The sequence below is a fragment of the Porites lutea genome, chromosome 1 (assembly GCF_958299795.1).
Source record: "Porites lutea chromosome 1, jaPorLute2.1, whole genome shotgun sequence".
Lineage (NCBI taxonomy): Eukaryota > Metazoa > Cnidaria > Anthozoa > Scleractinia > Poritidae > Porites > Porites lutea.
In genome coordinates, this window is record NC_133201.1 from 46,933,172 (window position 1) to 46,957,994 (window position 24,823).

Genomic DNA, 24,823 nt, shown 5'->3' on the forward strand with positions numbered 1-24,823 from the left:
TGTGGGAGCGGATGGGTACTCCCATATATGGGCTAGATAGGTATGTGCTGCCCGATGGGGTATGGCATTTGAGGGTCTTGAACCTTAAATAGGGTGTCTTTTTTGCCCTTGATGGCATTGCGTTCGCGGTTTGATCCTTTTAAGATAGGGTACCTAAATTGTTAGAAGTATCAGCTGAAATTCAAGTGCGTAACAGCCAGATGAAAAAAAAAGATCATAAGGGTTAAAACTGAACAAGAATAGGATATTGCTATAGCGATTTCATAAGGATTTGTGTGCTGCCGTTCCCATGAATAGGGTGTCATTTTCTGATTTAAGCCTTGAACAGGGTATAAATTTTCGTCTGTGTCATCCTTAAATAGGGTCAGGGTTTGAGACCGTGGACGGCACACCGTCACGCCTATCCCAAAAAATTCAAATCTTAGGAGCAGTTATCGTATTTTCTGTCGGTGTAGCTCTCGCCCTGAGGAAGGCTGATTTCGCTCTCAAAAAAATAAGCCCTTTGCCGTATTGCCAGCCGCCACTTGCATCCAGTTTCGTTTTAATTCCCACTTTAAGTGAGTGGTCTGGTCTGGCCCTAGCATATCCACATTAGAGATCCGGCACGAAAGAAACCGTCGGCTTTGTTTACCCGTTGAGTTGACCTTTTTAGTTTTGTTTTTACCAATCCGAAATTTATAGGAGTATTCCCCGGCCGGGGGAGCGGAGCCGTAGGAATGCTTTGTTTGTGAGGCCCTTTGCCTGCTGCTTCCCCAATTCTACCCTAAGTCCGGCTTCTCCCTTGGCATTTTTTTGCTGACTCTTCGTTATGTTCTTCACAACGAATGTACCGTATCTCTTCAACTCATTTAAGTTAGCTTCTTACAACTAACTTTACAAGATATGTTGAAATTGGTTCCCTCTTCTGGTGGTTCGCTCAAGCCTCTTTTATTTCTACTGGCAGAGAAGCATTTGAAACGAGGGATGCTTACCATTTACACAAACCACCCAAGTGAAAATCGTCTGCAGAAACACAGAACTATAAAATTTGACGTGCTTGGACAACTGCCCACTAAAAACTATATTGATCTATATTGATCGTGGGGTAAGAGATATGTGGTGGTAAGTAGAGGTTTAACTGTAGTCCCTTCTGACTAAGCAAGTTTTTCTAGGGAGTCCTCCTCGTTCAGGGCGTTAAGAAAAAGGGGCATCCCTTAAAAGGTAGGAGCAAATTCCTTTAAATTACCGTATTTAAATCTATAAAGTGAGTTATTAAAGCATCGTGTTTAACGTTAAGGAGTCACCCTTCAACGTGAAGTTATTCATGAAGAACGAATGAAAAATGTAAGAGGCTTGGATATTAAAATGTATTTGCATTAGCTGATCATGTAATCAACTTTCAATAAACACGAAAACAGTTTGCTTTTAAAAATTTTTTTTAGCACAGGCTGAGAGAGCCTATTAAAATTCGCAAATCTGTAAATTTTCAGCCGTATATCTCAAAAGTAGCGATTGCAACGGTCGCCGAAAATTAGAAGGATTTGTATGAGAAAAACAACTCAGTCACGCTTGAGTGGTTTTCTAATACAACTCTTTGTAAATTCTGAAATTTTAACTGTCGTTAAATCTTTCCCTTACGCAGTTAATGGCTCAAAGTGCCTGTTATGAATTAAAAGGAGATTTGAGCCTCGTAATACTTTAGGAAATATTTCACGACAGTTTGAAAAATTAGGAATTTTCAAGGTGCTGTATGGAAAACCATTCAAGGGTGACTGGGTGGCAAAGGCTGTGTTCTCCTACAAATCCTTCTTATTTTCGGCGACCGTTGAAATCGCTACTTTTGAGATATACGGCTGAAAATGCACAGGTTTACTCATTTTAATATGCTCTTTCAGCCCATGCTAACAAAGTTTTTCAAAATCGAACTGATTTTGTGTTTACCAAATGTTGATCACGTGATCAACTATTGCAAAAGCCCTATTATGGCTCATAACCATTTGCATTTTAATTATATATTTCTATCTTTAAATTTAAAGTCGCACCCGCCTTTTCAAGCAGTAGCTTTCTGAGCTCGTGTTAAAATACTGAAAGCGAGGAGGGTGATAAAATCCCCAGACTGCATTGGTCTATATTGAAAAAATATATTGAGAATAGAAAAAAACCCTGCTAGTTTATTTAACTACTCTCAATATAAAGGAAACTTTTCTTGTGTTTTTGCATGTACAATTGTAAATCTCGCTACGTATAGGCAATTTACAAATCCTTCTTGAGATTGAATTACATATAGTAAAAAAAAAAGAAAAAAAAAAGGAAAAGAAAAGAAACGAAAACCAAAATTACATTTAATTCTGGGCTATCCCAGTTCCTATGTCTACATCAAAAGATGTAATATGTTGCTCTAATAGCTATTTTTATCCATTTATTGATTAAATAAAGTTGCTGCTTAATAATAATAATAATAATAATAATAATAATAATAATAATAATAATAATAACTAGGGGTTCCTTCCGGCAAGTGCCAACGAGGCGAATTCGTTTATCTTTTGTGGAATGTGCCTATTCAGATCTTCTTTCATAATTTTAGAGGTTTAAAATGGATTCCGCGAAAGAAAAGGATGGCACCCAACTTCAAAACAACAACTTTGGCACATTCTAGGCTTTCACTTTTATTAAACAATAACAACATGGCTTGAAGCTTTGTTGGTAAATATGAGCAAGTTAGCATTTATGTTTCATGGAAAATTCCATTGTATCAAAGCTATAAACGTTAGAAAGAAAAATATAGTTCAAAAGAGGCCTTTGACTGCTGAAATTAAAAATAATAATTAAATTCCGAGCAACAGCGTCATCAGGGATAGACAAAACAAACAAAATCTCTCGAAAAACATAAATAAATTTAAAAAAAAGGTCCGCAAATACGTTGCATTCCTCACGGGAGGTAAATCGACCTGCGAAGAACACGCTGGTTCTGATATAAGTTTTGAGAATATAACCCTATGCCTTGATCAACTAAAGCTTAAAATTCTTTTCACAAAGGAAAAGAGGACACTGAAAACCCTGGTTCTGAGTCGAGAAGCGAACTCGCTACCTCAATATAAATTGAACTGCAAAGAACAAGCTAATTCTGACAAAAATTTGAGCGTAAAACCCTATTCCTTGATTAGCTGTTGCTTTAAACACAATTTATAAAACAAACCAGAGCACTAATTGCCCTTTCAAACTAGAAATCGTATTAAAGCTTGCTCACCAGTTAGTTCCTCTTGAACAGACAACGAACAGCTACACACTGAATCACCTAATCTTGAACCACGGGTTGTAAATACAAGACCATGACGTCACTACCCAAATATGGGGTCTTACTTACACCCAAATATGGTCAAAAATGCAAATTTTAGAAGTTTACACAGAATTTGAGAGTTTTTGCCTACGTTGCGCGGCGTTAAAATTCTGCCGCCGAGTCAACTTCGCTTCTTAGCTCGGTTGCCTCCTTGGCAATAATAATAAAAATAATGATGATGATAATGATGATTGATAGTAATAATACTTTGTGTGTTCCAACGGCAGCCTATTCTTAGATCCGCAAGTTGGTTCGAATGAAGTCTTTGTGCTCTTTGAATCGTTTCTGAACTTCACCCCTTAATTCATCCTGTTCATCACTGTGTCGCTGGGACTTGCCTGTAATCTGTCTAAAAGCGTCAAAAACTGCTTTAAATTTTTCATCGGTCATTCTTTCCATCTGGTCTATTTTATCTATCAACCTTTCAACAAGTCTAAGCTTCGGGGAGTCCCGTCTCCACAGGTATTCATTATTATCTGGCGTGTCAACACAGTCCTTCTCCATGGTTTCCCTCTGCTTTTCACTCTGGATCTCAACGTCTGTCACCTCCTGGATATCTTGAACACCGGCGGCAGAACTCTCGAACACCAAATCTATCGACGGCCTCCTCCTCCTCCTCATCAATGTCGGGGACTTTCTTCTTCTTTCAAAGTCGTCAAAATTTGTGAGAATTTCGTTCACAAGTCCATTGAATCTACTGTTACCTTCATCGATTTCGATGTGTAGATGTCGAAAAGCGTCATCTATTTTCTGGAAGGACGACTGAAACTTGTTTCCGATTTCTTCCAACGTCTCCATTATCGAATCTACTTCTTCTCTTTGTAATTTACCCTCAAGTTTATTTAATTCAGTGATTTTCACGTCGTGATTTTCATCCGCATCTTGATAGGAAGTCATCTAAATAGACACAAGCAATAATTAACTTTTTCAATACTTTCAATCATTGCTGGTCCTTTCTGATTGGCTCTCAGGATTGTAATTTATCCACGAAATGTATTATTTTTGTTGTAAATCGCATCTTTATCAGTCAACAAATGGAAAACTAAAACAAACCATACAATCAGATTTCAAGAATAGCTCAAACCAACCAGTAGGACGCATTTTAATGCGTGTTAAACTCCACATGAGTTTTGTCACATAACAATTTTAAATGCTAAAAGAGGGAATGTCCACTAAGATCGGGCCGAATCGAAAATTCGTATCACGTGTTGAAAAATCACAATTTTTGATATTTCGTCCAGAGGTACCGTATGCTGGATTTGGAAACGTGGTGGGATTTTTTTCTTGAAATGTTTTTTGAACGCCACAAAAAATATAAAAAAAATAAAGCTGAGGGCCACGTGTGCCGTTGAAAACATCAAAGGTAACGTGATGCATACCCTTCAAGTAAAATTCGCTCTGTTTCGCTACCCAATTAGACTTATGCTAATTAATTTTAAAGGTCAAGGCGAGCCGCTTAACATCCCCGAAATTTCACCTATTTAGGCTAGGTTTATACGTCGAGTTGAATTCAGAGTCGACATGAATTGCTGTCCAATTTAGACGACGAATTTAATCCGACCAGCTCAGCTGGTGTTTTTATACTACTACCCTAAGTAAACGTGGCGATGGTTTCGAAGCGAAAGGCTTTTGTACATTATGCTAGCATTTTTTAGTAACCATTTTAGTGCAGTAAAAGCATCTAGCCCTCTTCGAGCATTTTAGTAGAATTTGACTTCATTTTCAGGCGGATTCGAGCTGACATCGAGAAAAGTATAGTCATAGGATAGGCTCCTGGATCACCTCGAAGTTACACCTTTCCTCTAAAGAGCCACGCTGCTTCGACTACACGCGGGAAGATAACAAAATTGACACTAAATCGACGGATTGTCGTCCACTGAGCCACTCAATCTTGTTTTATACCACGTGACCTAAAGAAGCGACTGGCTCTGGGAATGAGAATGCTGAAGCAAACTTTTAGCCATGAGCAGTGAGGGAAGCCGGTGCCACGACAGCCTGCCGGCACAATTTTCGTACGTTATGATAATTTATTTGACATTAAACATAATGTCAATTTCGCGACGTCTCACATGAAACGTTCTATAGACATTGAATTGTTCAGACGAATTTTTAAAATTCATTTCACTTCGCAGAATAGTCGAATTTCATTGCATGGGAAGCTTACGATTAATTTCGAGTACTTGGGAGTATTGAAGGCCGATGATGTTAAACACTGGTCAATGAAAGGGAGGCTGAATGATGGGTACATTAGATGAGCCAAGAAATTTATCAGGTCAAAACTTAATGGGGCAAACCTGGTAAGAGTTCTCAATCTAGTTACAGTGGTGGACTGTGTAAGAGTGGACAAAGCATGAGCTAAGGACTCTCGATCTGAGGACCACAAAGTTGCCTAATATGCAAGGTGCTCTCCAAGTGACAAAGAGCATAAGCCGCTTATACTTTTGTCGAAAGGAAGAGAAAAGAATGCTGATCAGTGGAAACCGTACTGTCAAATTAAAGAAACTAAACCTTGGCAGCTATTTTAGCCAAAGTAACCCACAAAAACTGCGGAAGGCTGCATGAAGAAAGAGAAACAACATTCGAGTGAAACAACCAGGTGACTATAAGAGAAAAACACAAGTGAAGGCTGGTCAGAGAAAGAGCTCCGTGGGGATCGCATTCAACAAGCAAGTGATGTGGTAAGTTAATCCTGTAGCTGGTTTGCAATAGGAACAGACCATAAGAAAGTCAAGAAGGATCTGAAGGGCTTATTAGGGGAACCCTAAAAGATATAGATCAGACGATAACGACATGATTAATCACAGCCCGTGTTTAACGCGACCATCGAAAATCATCGAAAATCAGACCCTGCCAGCCCAGTTATTTATTTTTTTAAAAGGGGCATGGTGCATTGGTTCCAGTCGTGAATTGGAAACTATGTAAAGTGTATGATCTACCATGTCATGGCGAAGTGAAAACAAAACTGAGATACAAGAATAACAGCAGAGTCCTCATCATAAACATTGTGCGTCTGGCAATGGGAACGTTGATGGCAAGAGAGAGAGAGAAAGAAAGGAAAAACATCTTCGCTTTGGAGGGCAAGGGCAAAAACAACAGTAGTCGTTGTGTGAGCTTAACTTTTTACTCGGCTAAAAAACGCCCGAAGATTCCTATCTTTAGCACTTTAATAAACAATGAAAATTTGCGAATCTTTATTACACCTCAGAAATGCTCTACTATTGTAGTATAACTTCACGCAACCGGGAATAACACAAACCCCACGAAATTGTCTTGAATTCAAATCTTTTTCGTGGAAATCACGAAGGTCGTTGTTCCTTGTAAAATCTGATGGATAATTGAGCCTTTTGCTCTGGTATAACTTGAAAAGTGTGGAAGGTGCTAATAGATAATGAGCGTCAAAAAAGTTCCCTTTTCAAAGGAATTGTGTGTAAAAGTACACACGAGTTACCAAAGAGGCAATGTTAACATTAAAGGGGAGAGAAACAGGAATAAGATTACGAGTGACAGGATACAACATCGTCTCTACTCCTCCTCCTAAACTGTCCGGCACCCGCCGTTTTTTCTTTAAAGGACAATATATCACTTATTTAAATCAGGGCTCCTGTTTACATAATTATTATACTAGCTGGAAATGGAATATTTGCCTTTAAACAGTGGTAAAAAGATAACGGAACTTACTCACTTGTGGTCACTTGTGGTCACTCGTGTGTACTTTTAAGAAACAGTCTCATAAATTAACTGCGCGTTTACCTCTCTAGACGGGTTGCTTTTCAATTGCCCAAGATAGATTTTTTGTATGTTATACTACAACAGCTGCTCTTTTCTGAGGTCTAATAACTTGTAAACGAGAAGAATCTGCAAGAGTTGCTGAGTTCAAACACGAGATATGTCTGCTCGGAAAACGTCAGGCTCTCGAAAAAGTTTAGTCTGCAACAGGACGAGTTCCGTCTTGACCTTAAAGCTCAAGACGCGTGCAAAAGAGGGTCTGCGCACCACCTAAAGTTGGAGATATAGTTTCAGATTCAAGATCCTTCAGTTACTAGGTGTTCTCTCGCGGAAAGACCTAGCCAAAGAGAAGTTCACCATCTAGGTCAATTGGTTTCTGTGTATGTCTTTTGTTAATCGGAAGCCAGAATAAATGCCAATCCACTCCTCGGCAAGATCTCGGATACACACAAGATCAGCACCTAGTCAGTGGTCCTCCTATAGCAAGACATCCAATTCCAGCAATTTCAGTCTATTAGCACAAGTAGGTGGAAGCGACGGCTGCCCGCTAGTTGCAGAGTAGCCAATTTATCCTGGGAGTGGACTCCAGGATGAGGCCTGTGGAACTGATGAAGCTCCCTAGCACGAAAAAGGTCGGTTTCTCTATTGTGCTAGAAAAAACACTCCTTTAAGGATTGTCAGTCATTAGGGTAGAAACCCTACCCAAAAAGAATTCAATCCCTGATATTTAGCAAACTGTCTTCAGGATGCTTATGCAATAAACATGTCTCAAGGTTTTACTCAAGAGGGAAACTTTCAAAGCTGTGAACAGCAACAACATAAATAATCCTACAATTCTACAAACAAGCTCTCGAGAGAAGCCAGCAGCCTGGTCAGTGTAAAAAAGTCTCAGTTACTTGTAATACTACTACTAATAAATAAATATTAATAATAATCATGATTGAAATTAAGAAAGTATACTGACCTTGGCAAGCACTCTTAACCCCTGGTTTCCCATGCCAATATAAGGATAAAGAAATTTCTCATTATGGGTGTAATCCATGGATATCTCGTTCCATGTGATCTGTCGTCCGTTTAAAGAAAACACAACTGGAACTTTCCCATCTTTTGCCAAGTCAAACCTAACTGTGCAACCAATCAAATCCCCTCTGTCGGCCATGGCGTCTACAAAGATATTTTGAACAATTTACATTGACTGGACAGTGGTTAGGGGAAACACTTACTGATACACATTTTATGAATATTTGCTAAACTAGTAACTACTATTTTCATTTCCTAAAGAAGACGTTTCGCTGTCACAATATAAAAAAAGATACATTGGGACTGGCCTGCAGTTAGCGAGGCTATTCGAGGCAGACCAGGCTACATAATTTACTACAAACTAGACAAATACAAAGAAATTAGACGTTATATAAGTATATATATTTTACATTAAATAGATACTATTCTCCTTAAATGCAAGGACAATATTAAGGTGAAATTTTAAAAATAAAATAAAATGAAAATAAAGGACAAGAAAATTACTTTTTCATTTTCACAATGATCGTATCCACATCAATATAGGAGTCTTCAGTTTCAAGGATATCGAGTAGCATTTCTTTTAGTGATCTTTTAAAAGCTTTTTTCGGTCTTTCTTTAAGAATTTGAGGTATCCCATTCCAAGTTTTGACCCCAACACGCGAAAAAGCATTTCGTTTGACATTGAGTCGAGATTCTTTAGTATAAAAATGTTCAGAGGATGAGGCACGTGTGTTGTAAGTATGAACATTAGAAATTCGAGAGAAGAGTTTCAAAATATTATCCGGAGCAGTGTTTTTATTTACATCATACATAAGACTACAAACGGATTCATAGTATACAGGGTGTTTCAAAAGTTCGTTCCGATTTTTTATTCGCTTAAATTTCACTAAGTATTAAAAAAAACCTTTTGTAAAACTTAGTATGTTACTCATTATTCATTTAGCATTGAATAACTGAAATTTTGGTAACGACAATGTCTTCTTTTATGTTTTCTGACATTTTCTAAGCGGTGAGGTAAAGAATGTACGAGCTCCCAAAGCGTGTCTGAAGTCACATATTTCCAGGCGAAACGTAGTCACTATTTTAGCTCGACCAGTGTTTTGGGGGCTGGATCTTTGTATGTTGTCTCGTCTACGACAATCCAGATAGTCTCTAGGGGGTTCACATCGCGTGAGTTTACCGGCCGGTCCTCCTTTGGTGAAAAGTTGGCAAATCCTTCTGACACCATGCTTGCATGAAGTGTGCACCGCCTCTTCAGGACTTCAAGTTCCAACTTTTTTTGGAAACTTAACCCCATACCGTTGTGCTCGAAACTTTGATCGATAATGTGAAGTTGAAATTTTTTTTACCTTTCTGTTTTGTGGAATTATTACGCATAAACTTACAGCTTTTTCGATAATATTTCTGACACAGTTTGTGAAAAAACCGCCATCCACTCCTTGGTTCGTCTTCAAAGGTCTTGTGACCTATTGTTCGGTCGTCGTTCAGACTTCTCCAACAATTTGGCAATTTTTTTTCGGACTTGATGACCAGAAGACCATAAAAATAGATGCCTGAGCTCTAGCACAAACAAGGTAGGCCTTCATTTTCATGAAGGAGTAGAAAAAATAAAATAAAACGATAAAAATACCAAAATAGAAAACCTACAAAATGGGTAGAAAAAGTATGGCGGGAAAAACCTCGCGTACGTGTACAGTTGGGGCAAAAATTAAAAAAAAATTATAATTTCTTCAAATTTTAGTTTGAAATTGCTTTGAACGGTTATTTAGATAAATTTCTTACCTGAATCAGTTTACATTTGCCTAAAGAAGCATTAAATGCTTTGCGCAAAATCCAATTTACAATCGGAACAAACTTTTGAAACACCCTGTAGAGACTGTAAAGGTAGGATTTTTGCACTGACAAAAAAAGGTATTGCGTGGTCGTTTGTTTCAGCAAAATATATTAAAAGCAGGGAGCGTTTTTGAAGGACGAAAGACCAAAAACAGGTTTGGCTTGGGCAAAACGAAATCCTCAGCAGGAAACTTTCATGATTGAAAACCACTTTTCCACAATCGATCAAATTTTTGAGGTAGTTTTCGATTAATAATGTTACTTCACATGCTCTTTTTTACGGCGGCCATCTTGTTATGCGCAGTACGAGATGCGCAGTGCAAAACCAGGGAATCACCTTAAATAAAGATTATGTATGCATTTATTGGATCATTCTCAGCAGCAGGGCATAGAATGTATTAAGAAAAGTCAAGCGATCCTGAAATGCTTATAGCGGAGCTCCTCGCGCGCTTCGCGCGCGCGCAGCGGAGCACCATGGGTAAGAAAATTTGGTAAACTATCCATCTGAGAAAATTTGGTTATGACGTAGCGTACGCCCGCCCGCCCACCCGTACACACTCTTCATGTATATGTCAAATGTCACAATAGGTCTTGCACAACTTGAGTAGCCTCTTAGTTATGTAAGCCATCCATATGAGTACGACTAGATTGACAGCTGTCAAAATAAGACATCCGCTGACAATTATCACATGACCATCTCGCGGGCTCAGATGAAAGACCAGTCGTTTTGCCTCTACATATAAGCTGATATAATATGTCACACTTACCAATTCAACATAAAAACGAAACTACGCCGGGCAAGGCTGTTGGCTGACAGTCGTTTAAAGTTATATTGGCAAGCCAAATTAAGGTCAGTTGACAGCTGTCAAAATGGGACATGTGCAGACCACTATCAGAAAACTAATAACGTGGGCTCAGGTTCGCTCAGGTACACGATCTGCCATTTTCCACTACATGCCGGACGGATATGTCTTACTCGCACTCGTAGTCTGTTAATTCGAATATTCGCCATTGTAATGAAGGTTAATTGACAGCTGTCAAAATAGAGGATACACTGACCATCATTACCTGAGTGTATCGCGGGCTCATTTGTCTATCCATTGAGGTCACGTAGTGTTTAAAGTTTTGCGCTGATATCTTATTTGATCACGGGCTCAGTTCGAAGCCCCATAGCTTAGAAAATCTATCCATCTTAGAAAATTCGGCAAACGTCACCGTACACCGTCCACCCGCACCACAGACATACCAATGTTTAATCTCACACTTTCTAGCTAGTTTGGGAGCCTGCATCCTGATATTGTACATCCATGTTTTGATTAATTGACAGCCAGCAAAATAGTGTTTCTGCTGACCAGTATCGCCTGACCCTATCGCGGGCTCAGATATCGACCTACTGAGTTCGAGTGTTTTTTTGAGGGTATCCGCTGACAAGTTGCTACTTTTCAATTATCGCAGGTTCAAGTTCAATTTTTTTGAAATGCATGTGAAATAAGTGGTGTTATTGAGCCGTACTTTTAAAATGTTGATTTCGAATTGACCTCGGACGCGAAAATTCAACCAGCTTTTACATTTACATGCAGGGAAGGCAATCTCTTTTTACTTTTCTCATTGTCACGCGTTGATCACGCTCTACGTCCAATATTTATGTTCTGATTGGTCAAAATTTGACAGGTGAGTTCATGTGGAAAATTTATGCAGCGTCTGGAAACGTGCTTACTGATAGCTGGAGCTGACAGAGTTTTGTGTCATCTTGTCTTGTGATGTTTTAAACTATCTCTTTCTACTTGGTGTACAAAATGAAATACAGCTGCTATCAAGATTGTTCTGTAAATCATGGCTGGCTTGTTTATTGCGCTTTTTGTTGACAAATGCACCGCTTGTCAAAGTCATTGGAAATCCGATTTCGGATGGCATCGTTTTCAAAAATGAGCTTACTCACTTGCCCTTGCTTGAGTCGTAAGAGGGTTGAAAAGTCTCAAGCGATTCTGGAACTCTTGATGACCTTCAGAAGCAGCATCTCGACTGGTAAGCCTGAGCAATTATTGTCTTTGATGTTTTTTTTTCGGTTTCCTGACGTCGAGCGTATGGTTTATGCGGCTTAAGTTTATACACGAGCAATGATATAACCTACAATAGTATCAGGTTTAAAAGCCTTTAGACATTTTTTGACCGCAAATTCAAAGAAAAGGTTTCGAAGATTATTTAGTTATGATTTTGGCTGTAAACAGAAAGCTCTGAGCGATTTTCTTGCCTCGAGTTCATACTGAAAAAGAGCCAACACCGGGAAGCCGGCTTAAAACATAAATACGCTTATGCTTCCCTGACTCATGGTTTTCAGAGACACTTTACTCTCAATACTTCTCTTCGTGAATCAAAAATTATTGTCTCTGTACATGTTTCACCGAATTATATTTATTTATTGATTGTTAGTAGTCTCTCTCGCAATTTTTATCGCTGCACCAGTTGTTTCCAGTCGAACATAAACATTGCATGCAGGAATACTCAAAACGCCGCGAGTAAATATCACTCGCTTTTAAAGATTACACATAACAAAACCATACACAGTTTAATAAAAAAAGGGAAGTAAAACCTAAACATAACAATTTCTCTATCATGTTGAAGCGTAAATGGTAATTCTATTAATCGCACTGCAAATTTGGTGCCTGTCAAAAGTGAGAACCCGTCCGGCTGGCCGAAAAGTGATTTTGGGAATTTTTTTAGTCATACAGGACCAGATTTTTCTAACTGAAAAGTCCCGGCATTATAGAATTTTCTTCATGAAAACGTTTTATAATTCAATGCTATAATTTGTTGTGCAAAGGAAGCGAGTGCTTTGATCGTCGTGGATATTGAATTAGTGCAATTGTGAAAAACTGCAGAATTATAGGTTTAAATAGGGCAAAAAAGAACAAATTCTGTCCGAGGTCTGTATGATAAAAAAGGGCCTCATAGTACTGTTTACCTGAGACGTGATGAGTAAAAGTATGTTTAAAAGGCTGGTTTACACAGCACCAGATTCGTCGCCAAGATTTACTAGTAAACTAAACTTGTCGAACACAAAAAATCCGGCCTCATTTTTTATTTTGGCCTCTCTTTAAGACAGAGGAATGCAACGTGTAAATTGGCTGCCACCAAGGATTATCGTGGCGCGTGTGTTTCTTAAAATTATATCTCGGGGTTGTCCAATTACCCATGGTCTCTCAAACGGAGCAATGTTGGAGAGACTGGTGAATGCCACATTATGATGCAACAGCTGATGCAAATACAATACACGAATAGGTAGGTCTATTTGTTTTCCAGGCCTAATCTACTGTGATCGAACATGATTGCTATTTTTGGGTGTACAAATAAGACTATTTAAGAGCCAAGGTCTGTAATTTTCGAGAATCGGTTGACAGTCGTGAATTTTTGAATTTCTTCATATTTTGCTCAAATAATCTCTATAGTACACTAATTTCAAAAATCACGTTAAAACTTGTAACAGCTTTTTATTTTTTCAGGAATCAGGCAAAGTTTGAAAAACTCTAAATCGGCGCTCTTTCGAGTATGAAATTAGCGAAAATTGAGCATTTTCTTCGCGCTCGTACATAAAAACGGAATAATATCTCTAGATGAAATCAAGTCACAAAACAGACACACATTTTTACTCTATAATTCAGTAGTTAACTTAAAATAAACCGTTTAAATGTGACTGTACCGGCCGCAAGAAGAATCACGGTTTCAGCACTTTTCAAAAATGGCAAATTTGACCTAACTTCACCATCGTAAAAACTCAGTTGGTACATGAAATTTCAATATGAAACAAGAACTGTATTAAAGCATATCCTTTGCTGTTGTTTGTGTTAAAATATTTCTGGCGGCATTCCAAATGCACACCGTGGAGAGACCAAAACCTGAAGGGTATTTTGACACTAGGAAAGCGCGTGCAACAAGCAAGTTTCAACGCTTGGAATATTAATCCTTCGCAAACGTAAGTTACTTCGACATTTAAACCCTAGTCAGAGTTGTAACGGTTTCAGATTATATTTCGGCGTTTCTGTTCGGTTTAACATGATTCCTTTCAACTGATTTTTGCGATAAACCATAATGAAGAGACGAATACGCAGTTCAAATCACAGTTAGTACAGGGGAATATTGTCCTCGCTTGCTATAGTTTTAATCGTATTGAAACCTTAATATCAGAAAATTTATTTACTTACCTGAATTACGATGCTAGACGGGGTCACAGTACCGCTAACTAAATTCTGCATCACGGCAGAATCGAAGTTAAGTTTGTATATGTTTTCAATCCGTCAACACGAGGGAAGATGACATTCTGGAAGTGCGTGACGCGTAACGCGCCGAAAAAGAAATTCCTGGTATAAGTGTTTTACGGTGCAAGTCCTTGTTGTATGTTCGTATAGCATCTCGCACATATACAAACTTGGTTTGTGGCGCCTGTGGCCCCAGTAATGCTGAATGTATTGCGATCATAGAAAAGATGTCGTGAGTCACTTGGTATGCTCCTGACTTGTTAGTCACGTGAGTATGTAGGGCAATAACCAAACATCGACCCTAGCATGCTAATGATAAAAGTAAGGTTTTCTGCATTTACGTTAGGTAATCTTTGTTTGATCCACAAAATTGGCGCGTGAAAATAAGAGTTTTTCCTCACCACCTCTAAATGTTTGGTTCCAGGTAGCGGTGCAACAAATCACGTGGTACCGTTCTAGATCAACCTACTGGCTGCTCATAGAGGGGTCCATAAAGGCACATTGATTGATGACTGCGTATGGCCTGAACTGAAAATGATATACGCAGACGTTTTCTGAGCGACGAATGTGCAGCTTTTACACTCCTCTTTCGTTTCGAAAATAGACGAGCACGCGAGCGAAGCGAGCGCGCGAGAGAGAGCACCTTGCTCTACTCCCGGGCTCTACTGGTCAATAAATCCCCCGCGGCTTTAATTATTTTCATACCCAAAATCGACGATCTCCAAAGAGAAAATAGATCGACGATCTCTAATGAAAAGGTAGAGGGTCTGTGAACAGGCTACGAAGGTCCTTTCTATTATTTTAGTGAACTTTACAAGAGGTCTCAGGTGATGATGCTAACGTCATGAAAAGTTTACTTTAGGGAAGGAGGAGGAGATGGGTGGGTTGGTTGGCATTTGGTCCTCCTTTAGGATCAACCCTACACATACAAAAATTCATGTCTTTATCACTACATTTAGAGCTAACAGACTTTGCTTGATCCACAAAATTGGCGCATAAAATCAAAAGTTTTTCCTCACCACCGCTAAATGTTTGGTTCCGGGTGGCGGAGAACAAAGCACGTTGTACCGTTTCAGAACAGCCTACTAGCCATGCTGGCTGCTCATTTAAAAGGGGTCCGTAAAGGCACATTAATTGATCTGACTCTGTGCGGCCTGAAGAAAACTATATACGCAGACATTTTCTAAGCGACGAAGGTACTGCCTTTACACTTCTTTTTCTTTTCGAAAATGGCCACGGACTTCTCTCCTCGCTCCTCGCCGCTAGGCGGTCGTTTTTGCCTGAGAGATACCACCACGAAGGAGTTTTAGCACACAAGTCACTGCAGGTGCAGACCTTGGAAAAGGGTATTCTCCATCTGAAAGTTAAAGTCGAAATGAAAGGCTGTTTTCAGCCTTTTATCTCTTTTCTCCGCACGTATTTGGTTAAAAGATAGTAAGTAAAATGGCTGAGGCACTTTAAAGCATTTTTTTCATTTTCGCGACGGATTTTGACGTTATGAAAAAGAACTTGTCAGTGAATTGGTTTATTTTCTAGCCTGCGATCAAGTGCCGGGGGGATGGTGGCGGAAAGAGCCAGGTGACTACACCTTTTTTCAGGCGGGAGCTAGCAGTACGTACATTCTGGTCTACCCCATACTGTGTAGACCGGCCTTTAAGGGCCTCTTTTCGGGGGGCGAGGGATCAGTACAATTCGTCAACAGCAGGTTGAGGTCTCGCCAGAAGATGCCCTTGCTGCAGAGGAGCAAAGCAATACTACTTTCAGTAATTTAAACATGTTAAATACTTGTATTTCGTTCATCAAATGTGTCCATTGTCCATTTTCGATTTGTGGTTTTTCAGGAATGTTCTTTTGCGGAGCATTGGCCAATTTTCTTTAAATAGTTTTACTCGTTTCCATTTCCCTGCTCTACCCTCATGTTGCATATGGCGTACGTGTGTACCTAAATCCCTCAATTCATACTGAGGTGATCGATAAAGAAGTCTATACGCTAAGCGGGGTTAAGATTAGATTATTACAAGCAAAGGCGCAGAAGGCTAAGTGCAAATAAAAAAACTAGTGTGAAAAGTTTTGCAGACTCGGCTTACTCTTTTTGTTTTCTTTCTCTATTTGAGTTTCGGCTGGTGACTTCCTAAAATCAGGTTTAGTTCCACATGTTTTGGGAATATAAAATATAAAACTAAAAAAACAGTGTTAATTGTGCACTCGTGCGATGATTTATCCTTGTCTGTACAGTTGCGTGACCAGACTCAAATTACACACGGGCTTTCATCACGCATCACAGCGTTTAGTCTGAGGCTAAATGACGGAAGATTTCAGTAAACTGCGGCCACTTGCGGTAGAAACGACTGTGGTAAGTAATTCTTAGAGATCTCGAATCCTATTTAGAGCTGGCACGCCGTTTCTAGCGGCTTTATTTTAGGTGCAGAAACTCGAAGTTAATATTTACATTCCATGAGAACTTAACAGCGTTGTCTTTTTCAGCTACTTGCGTGCAATAAAATGCAGTGTTAATCTACTTAGTTCTTTTTTATAACCATCAAATTGAAAAGCGTTTTTCAAAAGATTTTTAGAGCTCCCCGTAATGTGCTCCTTGTAAAAGAAGCTAAGTTAGCAAAAACTTTTGTGTGCCTACACTCGCGGCTTGCTTGTTTTCAGCGTTCCAACGTGCGAAACTACGCTGCACGTTTCGATGTCTCAGCGACGCACTTTTGTAATGCCGCCAAAAAATTTTTAACACAAGAAACGGCAAAGAATATGCTTTAAAATAGTGTTTGTTTCATGTTGAAATTCCATGTATCAGTTGCTTTTTTTGATGGTGAAGTTAGGTCAAATTTGCCATTTTTGAAAAGAGCTGAAATCGTGTTTCTTCTTGCGGCCAACACAGTGACATTTAAACAGCTTATCTAAAGATAATTGCAGAATTATGAAGTACAAGTCTGTGTTTTCCTCGTGACTTGATTTCATGTAGAGATGTCATCCCGTTTTTATGTACGAGCGCGAAGAAAATGCTTAATTTTCGCTAATTTCATACTCGAAAGAGCGCCGATTTGGCGTTTTTCAAACTTTGCCCGTTTCAGGAAAAAATAAAAAAGCCGTTATAAGATTTAATGTGATTTTTGAAATAAGTGTACTATAGAGATTATGTGGGCAAAATATGAAGAAATTAAAAAATTCACGACTGTCAACCGATTCTCGAAAATTACAGACATTGGCTCTTAATAACTCGATGTAAAAGCTGTTTCACTCTTGGACTGTCAAATTATTTTTCTCTAAAATCACTTAGCCTTTGCCTCAAAAGCCAAATGAAGGTGCCCTGATTTGTGGATTACAAGTTTATTGTTTGATTTAAATTATGAATTTATTTACGGGAGCTTCGCTTTTAGCCCTGGCTAAATCTATATATTAGATCTCATGGCTAGCGTTTGGTTTCCGCTGGGCTCAGGCGACGAAACCATGCTTTGTGACACTAAAAACTTTTTTCAGCTCGACTGCCGGTCAAGGTGTTGAAAACACTAAATGAACGGCAGTCCCTAGTAGAGGATAGTGTAAACAAAACGCTATTCCTGAGATCTATAAAACAGTTCAGGATCGCCTGATTTTTCTTAATCTACATGACAGTTTAGATTAGCTGGAATTTTTCGATTTGTGAAATTTACGGAGAATATAAGGACTGCCGATCATTTAGTGTTTTCAACACCCAAGTGTCACAAAACATGGTTTCGTCCTCTGAGCCCAGCGTAAACCAAACGCTTGACTTGAGATCTTTAAAGCATTTCAGGACTGCTTGACTTTTCTTAATCGAAGTATGATAGTTAAGGTGTTTCGATACAGTTTTTCAGAGGCCATAGCGATATTTTTCAATCGCCTTAAAAGTAGTGTTTTCCTTGTCCGATCGCTATAAAATGTTCACAAGCAATTGGCTATGGATTGAAATTAGTGAAAGTGTAGTTTTAAAAAGTTAAATCGATTTTACTATGACAACAATAAACAAAAAACTTTGAAATTGATAAAAGCCGAATTTTGCGTGATCTAGTCTAGCTACTGAAAATCCAACACTAGGAACTTAAAGTTTGGTGTTTAGCAAACAATCTCCGTCAGAAGTAAAAATTCTGTATGTTTGAATCCGATTAAAACGAAAAAAAAAATTCAAACCTTAAATTTTCAATAGCCGTGATAGTTTATTTAATAAAAACATCATAAATGACTCAAATTAATCTAAAGTAGCGTCAGAATGATGCTTAATGTCATATTTTGATGCTAGGAAATTTTGGTGTATTTTCGTTCTTGCGATCTTGAAAACTAGCCCGTTTTCTCACCACCCGTATAAGTGCAGCTTCGTTCAAAATTAGCACTTTTAGCGCTTTTTTGTATATCTCTGAAACTACTCGAACGAATTTTTTTAAAATCTCTTCACATAATCTTCCTAATGTATATAATAAGGTCTGAGACTTTCACTGAGATTAATTAAAATTTCAAGACAAACCTATCCTACGAAACTGTCAAAAATCTGCGTTACAACATTCACTGTTTTGACGTTATGCTAATTTTTCCAAAATAATGCGCACTACACATATCTCCATGACTAGTACGATATTAAGCAGCATTTTGACTAATATGAGTCATACATAATTTTTTCATTAAATAATCTATCACGGCTATTGAAAATTTAAGGTTTGAAATATATTTTCGTTCTAGTCGAATTCAGACTTACAGAATTTTTTGCTTCTTACGGAGGTTATTTGCTAAACACTAAACTTTAAGTTCCTAGTGTTGGATTTTCAGTAACTAATAATAATAATAATAATAATATTTAATACTTATATTGCGCTTTTTCTATAAAAATACTCAAAAGCGCATTACAATATTATTAATAACTAAATTAAAACCAGTAAAATTACCCGGTAAAATTACAATATTACAATATTAAAACTACAATATTAAAAAATAAAAATAATAAAAATAAATAAATAAATAAATAAAATAATATAACTAAAAGCCTTTTTAAATAAATATGTTTTAACAGAGCGTTTAAAAGAGTCGATTGATGTTTCCTGTCTAATTGGCAGAGGAAGACTGTTCCATAAAAAGGGGGCAGCCATCGATAACCCGCGATCTCCCAAAGTCTTCTTTGTTCTTAGCCGAGGTCTTTCTAACAATATACCATTATTGTTACGGCGTAGTTGGTAACGTGAGACCGGTAAGACAGAGACAAGATCCTTAAGATAGCTAGGCGCAACACCGTGAAGAATCTTAAATGTAACAAGGAGAATCTTAAAATCTACGCGCAAGCGCACTGGTAGCCAGTGGAGTTCTTTTAGCAAAGGAGTAACGTGACAATACTTAGGTGCACAGTAAACCAATCGAGCACTGGCATTCATGACTCTTTGAAGTTTCTTAATTTGATACTCAGGAGCACCGTACAATAAACCATTACAGTAGTCAAGCCTGCTTGTGATGAACGCGTGAACAAGCCTCTCGGTGGACTCACGAGACAAATACTTCCTAATGTGCCGGATATTGTACAAATAACTGGTCTAGATCAGTAGTTATAGAAATGGTTTTTGTCGCTCACTTTTCTGGCTCACTTTCGGATCAACCAAATTTTAATAAAATTCCTGAATATGCAAAAAATTATAGAAAACAATACCTTTTTATAAGAGGAATTAATAAAGAATTTAAATATTTTGTTGAAAACATAAATGATGCAACTCGTGGTTTATTTAATAATCATAGAGTTGCTAGAATCAAAAAGTTTATTAAAAGATTTTTGTTAGCTCAAGAAAGAGGTAGATTAAAAGATACCAGCAATTTCGAAATTAAAAGTGAAGATGTCAAATACTTAATTAGGATTGAAAAGAATTTTCTTAATTTTAGTCAGTATATCAGTTTCTGTAAATCTTGTTATCATGAAGATGATCAACCATTTATTGATCCTTATCCTGGTTTGAATGATATATATGATGATGATTTTGATTTATTTATTAGTAAGTTTAAAGTAAGAAATGAAGAAGGTACTAGTTTTTGGGATTATGGTAGTGATAGTGATGGTTATAGTTATAGTGATACAGATAGTGATAGTGATAGTGATGGATTTGATGTTATTTTACCTGATAGTGATGGAATAGACAGTGATGAATATGATATTTTATTAATTATTGGAGATTCAGATTCTGATTCTGATTAATTATAAGATAAGTATTTTACGTTTTATAATATAAGCTTAATATTATAAGACGTCATGTCTAACCAAGTAAACGGTTTTAAAGGTTCTCAACCTTTTATAACAGATAAAAAATTTCAGAATTTGTCTTTGGATGAAATAAGACATATAATACAAGAAGAAAGAGAAGAACTAAAGAAAGATTATAAGGAATTAGGAGAAAGAAGAAAATTAATTAAACAGTATAATAAATTAAAAGAAGCAAGAGGAAAAGTAAGAAAAGGAATTGATATAAAAAAAGAAAGGAAGAAAAAATTAAAAAAAGAAAGTAAAAAAAAGAAAGATAAAATCGTTTGAAGAGTATTTTGAGGAATGTATAAAAAATAAAGAGATACCGCCAGATACTCCTTCTTATTTACGTGAAGCTCTTGAGAGAGCTATTAGGGAATACGATCAAGGACTTATTAAAGAAAAATCATCTTTGGAAAACTTTGCTAACAAATATGTTACTAAAGGAGAACCTGGATTAATTCCAGTTGATTTTTTAAATAAAATTTATAGTATTTTAGAAGATTTTTTTACATATCATAGAAACATAAAATTTAATATGCTTTTGGTTTGTTTAATGGAACAGCAAATACTTAGTAAAGATCAAGGAGTTATAGGATTGAATCGAAGTAAGGCTTACTTTACATCAGGAATTCGAAAAAATTTAAACTCAACAGAAGTAAATGAATTAATTAATCTTTGTTATAAAAATATTCTTAACGATATAGATGCTTATCAAGAAAATGGAAGTGGATGGTATTTTATTGAAGTAGTACAACTTGAAATTCATACTGTTGAGTTTAATCCATCTAAGGGATCATCTTATATTCCTCTTCCAGATTGGATATCAAACAAAAAAGCAATAGTTAATATTCAAAACAAAGATGAGAAATGTTTTCTTTGGTGTGTACTTAGATATCTTCACCCAAGAGAAGATAATGATTCACGATTAAAGGATTTAGAAAAGTATGAGAATTCTCTTAACACCAAAGGAATTACTTTTCCTATGAAATTAAAAGACATTACAAAATTTGAAAAACTTAATCCAAAACTTCATGTTTTTTATCCTTTGAGAATGGCAGAGAAAGATTGTTTGAATACTATTGATTTATTTTTGTATGAAGAAGATGGTGTTTCACATTACACACTAATCAAAAATTTTCATCGTTTGATTAAGTCTCAAAAAACTAAGAGTAAGAATGGTTCAATATTTATTTGTAAAAGGTGTTTTACACATTTCACTAAAGAAGAATTATTACAAAAACATATATTATACTGTTCAAATAATGAAACAGTTTCTGTAAAAATGCCAGAAGCAGGTACAATGCTATATTTCAAAAATTACGACAATCAACTTCCAATGCCTTTTATAGTTTATGCAGATTTTGAATGCTTTACTAAACCAATAAATACTTGTATTCCTAATCCAAAAGAATCTTATAGTTACAACTATCAAAAGCATGAACCATCAGGATTTTGTTTTTACATTAAAGGGATAGACCCTAATATATCATTTAAACCAATTACTTACACAAAGACTAATGATAGCGATAATGTAGCTGAGATATTTGTTAACAAACTTGCAGAAGTAACAAATAGTATATATAATGATTTTTATCGCCATCCAAAACCACTTAGATTAAATAAAGAGGGACAAAAATCATTTGATAAAGCGGAAATTTGTCATATTTGTAGTAAAGAATTAAAAAAAGATAAAGTTAGAGATCATTGTCATTTTACTGGAAAGTATCGTGGAGCAGCTCATAACAAGTGTAATCTTATGTGTAAAAAACCAAGAATATTACCAGTTATATTTCACAATCTTCAAGGTTATGATGCTCATTTGTTTATAAAACAACTTGCTTGTTTACCAGGTGAGTTAAATTGTATTCCATCTACGGAGGAAAAATATATTTCCTTTTCAAAAAAGATTAAGGTTGGTGAGTATAAAGATAAATATACTGAAATAATTTTACCAATAAATTTTGAAATAAGATTTATAGATTCATTCAAGTTTCTTCAAACATCACTTGCCAATCTTGTTTCAAATCTACAACCGAATGATTTTCATAATACAAAAAAAATATTTAAGAAGGATGTAAAATTTTTAACTCGTAAGGGAGTTTATCCGTATGACTATGTTTCATCACTCGAAAAATTATCTGAAACACAACTTCCACCAAAAGAGGAATTCTATTCAAAACTGAATGATGAAGATATAAGTGATGATGATTATCAACACGCTATCAATGTTTGGAATACTTTTGAGTGTAAAACAATTAGGGATTACCACAATCTTTATCTAAAGTCTGATGTCCTACTTTTGGCAGATGTATTTGAAAACTTTAGAAAAACTTGTCTCAAACATTACAACCTAGATCCAGCACATTATTACACATCTCCTGGATTAGCTTGGGATGCATGCCTCAAAGAGACAGGTCAAAAATTACAGTTACTACATGATTATGATAAGTTAATGATGTTTGAGCGTGGTATTCGTGGAGGAATATCCCATATTTCAAAAAGATATGCAGAAGCAAATAACAAATATATGAAAGATTATAATCCTGATAAAGAGTCTACTTATATTCAATATCTTGATGCAAATAATCTATACGGTTGGGCAATGTCACAACAACTTCCTACACATGGATTCAGTTGGATGAGAAATATTACAAAAGAAAAAGTAATGGATATTTTAGATAAGACAAATCATAGTATGTCAAATCGTGGAAGAAAAGGATATATATTTGAAGTTGATTTGGAATATCCTAAAAAACTATGGAAATTACATAATGGCTATCCTCTAGCACCTGAAAAGATGATTGTTAATGGTGTTGAAAAATTAATATGTCATTTTAAACCCCGAAAAAACTATGTTGTACATTATCGTAATTTGAGACAATATCTTGAGATGGGAATGAGGCTTGCTGCTGTTCACAGAGGAATATCATTTTATCAAAGTTCTTGGATGGAACCTTACATAAGAAAAAATACAGAACTTCGAAAAACAGCAGCTAAGTTTTAAGAAAGACTTTTTCAAACTGATGAATAATTCAGTATTTGGAAAAACAATAGAAAACATAAGGAAAAGACAGAATATATTTATTATTGATGATCGTAAGAAAGCTGCTAAACTTACAGGTCGTCCAAACTTTGATAGAGCAACAATATTTGATAAAAATCTTATTGCGGTTCATATGAAAAAAAACAGAAGTGTATTTTAACAAACCAGTATATGTTGGTCAAGCAATTTTAGATTTATCAAAAACATTAATGTTTGATTTTCATTACAATTATATCAAAAAGAAATATCGAGACAAAGCTGAGTTAATGTTTACAGATACTGACTCACTTTTATACCAAATTCATACGGATGATTTTTACAAAGATATATCCTATGATATATTAGAGAAGTTTGACACATCTGATTATCCTTCTGACCATCCATCTGGAATACTAACAGGAGTAAACAAAAAAGCAATAGGAATGTTTAAAGATGAAGTAGCTGGTAGACAGATTACAAAATTTGTTGGACTTCGTCCAAAGCTGTATACTTTCAAGATAGAGGATGGAAGTTTAACCAAAAAGTGTAAAGGTGTAAAGAAAAATGTTGTAAAAAAGGGAATAGAATTTGAAAATTATGTTGAGTGTTTATTTACAGGTGAAAAGCAAATGAGAACTATGAAAATTATAAGAAGTGAAAATCATGACATTTACTCAAAGGAAGTAAATAAAATAGCTTTGAGTAGTGAAGATGGCAAGCGCGTTGTATTGGAGGATAAAGTAGAAACTATTGCTTTAAGATAATAAGATATAAAATAATAAATGAGTTATACAGAAGATCAAATAAAAAAATATCTAGAAATATTACATAATTATACTAAAAAACCAGTGGATGTAAGTAAAAAAGTTAGATGTAGGAATTGTCAAAGTGATAGTTTTTTAGTTGAATCTGGTTATAATATTTGCGATTCCTGTGGTACAACTAATGGACATGTTCTTGGTTATTTTGATTTAAAAGAATACAATCGATTTCATTTTCGAAAGAAGAGTATTTATCAGAGAAAGTATCACTATGAGAAAAAGGTTAATCAAGTTTCTAAAAGAATAAACCTAAATGATGAACAAAGATATGAATTATATAGTAAACTAATGAATATAGATAACCACGTTATGGAAATATTAAACAAACAATTTTGTAGAAAGAGAATGATAAGCATTTTTTATCTAATCAAAAAACTTTTGGAAGAAATGGGTTGTGAAAAGAGCAGACTAGTTTATCTTAAGATTAGCACCAAAACTTTAGAAAATTATGAAAAGTGGTGGGATAGTTATATTGGTTTAAAGAAATAATTTTTATATTTTAAAAAAATATAAAAAATTTAATCTTCTAAATTAGTATATCCACTTTCAAATACTCTGAAAATATCTAAAAATGCCTTTGTTTTAAAATATAGATCT

The 24,823-nt window shown here is 36.2% G+C and overlaps 1 protein-coding gene across 1 annotated transcript in view; it reads right to left on the reverse strand.

The window, feature by feature from the left end:
* Positions 1 to 2,334: 2,334 nt before the first annotated feature.
* LOC140952964 (uncharacterized) overlaps positions 2,335 to 24,823 on the reverse strand; it is a 49,069-nt gene continuing 26,580 nt past the window's right edge. The window contains exons 7-8 of the mRNA XM_073402432.1: positions 8,007 to 8,206; positions 2,335 to 4,213 (exon numbers count right to left, since the gene is read on the reverse strand). Coding sequence (XP_073258533.1) covers positions 3,551 to 4,213; positions 8,007 to 8,206 — 863 coding nt within the window. The 3' untranslated portion in view covers positions 2,335 to 3,550. The remainder of the gene's footprint in view (positions 4,214 to 8,006; positions 8,207 to 24,823) is intronic.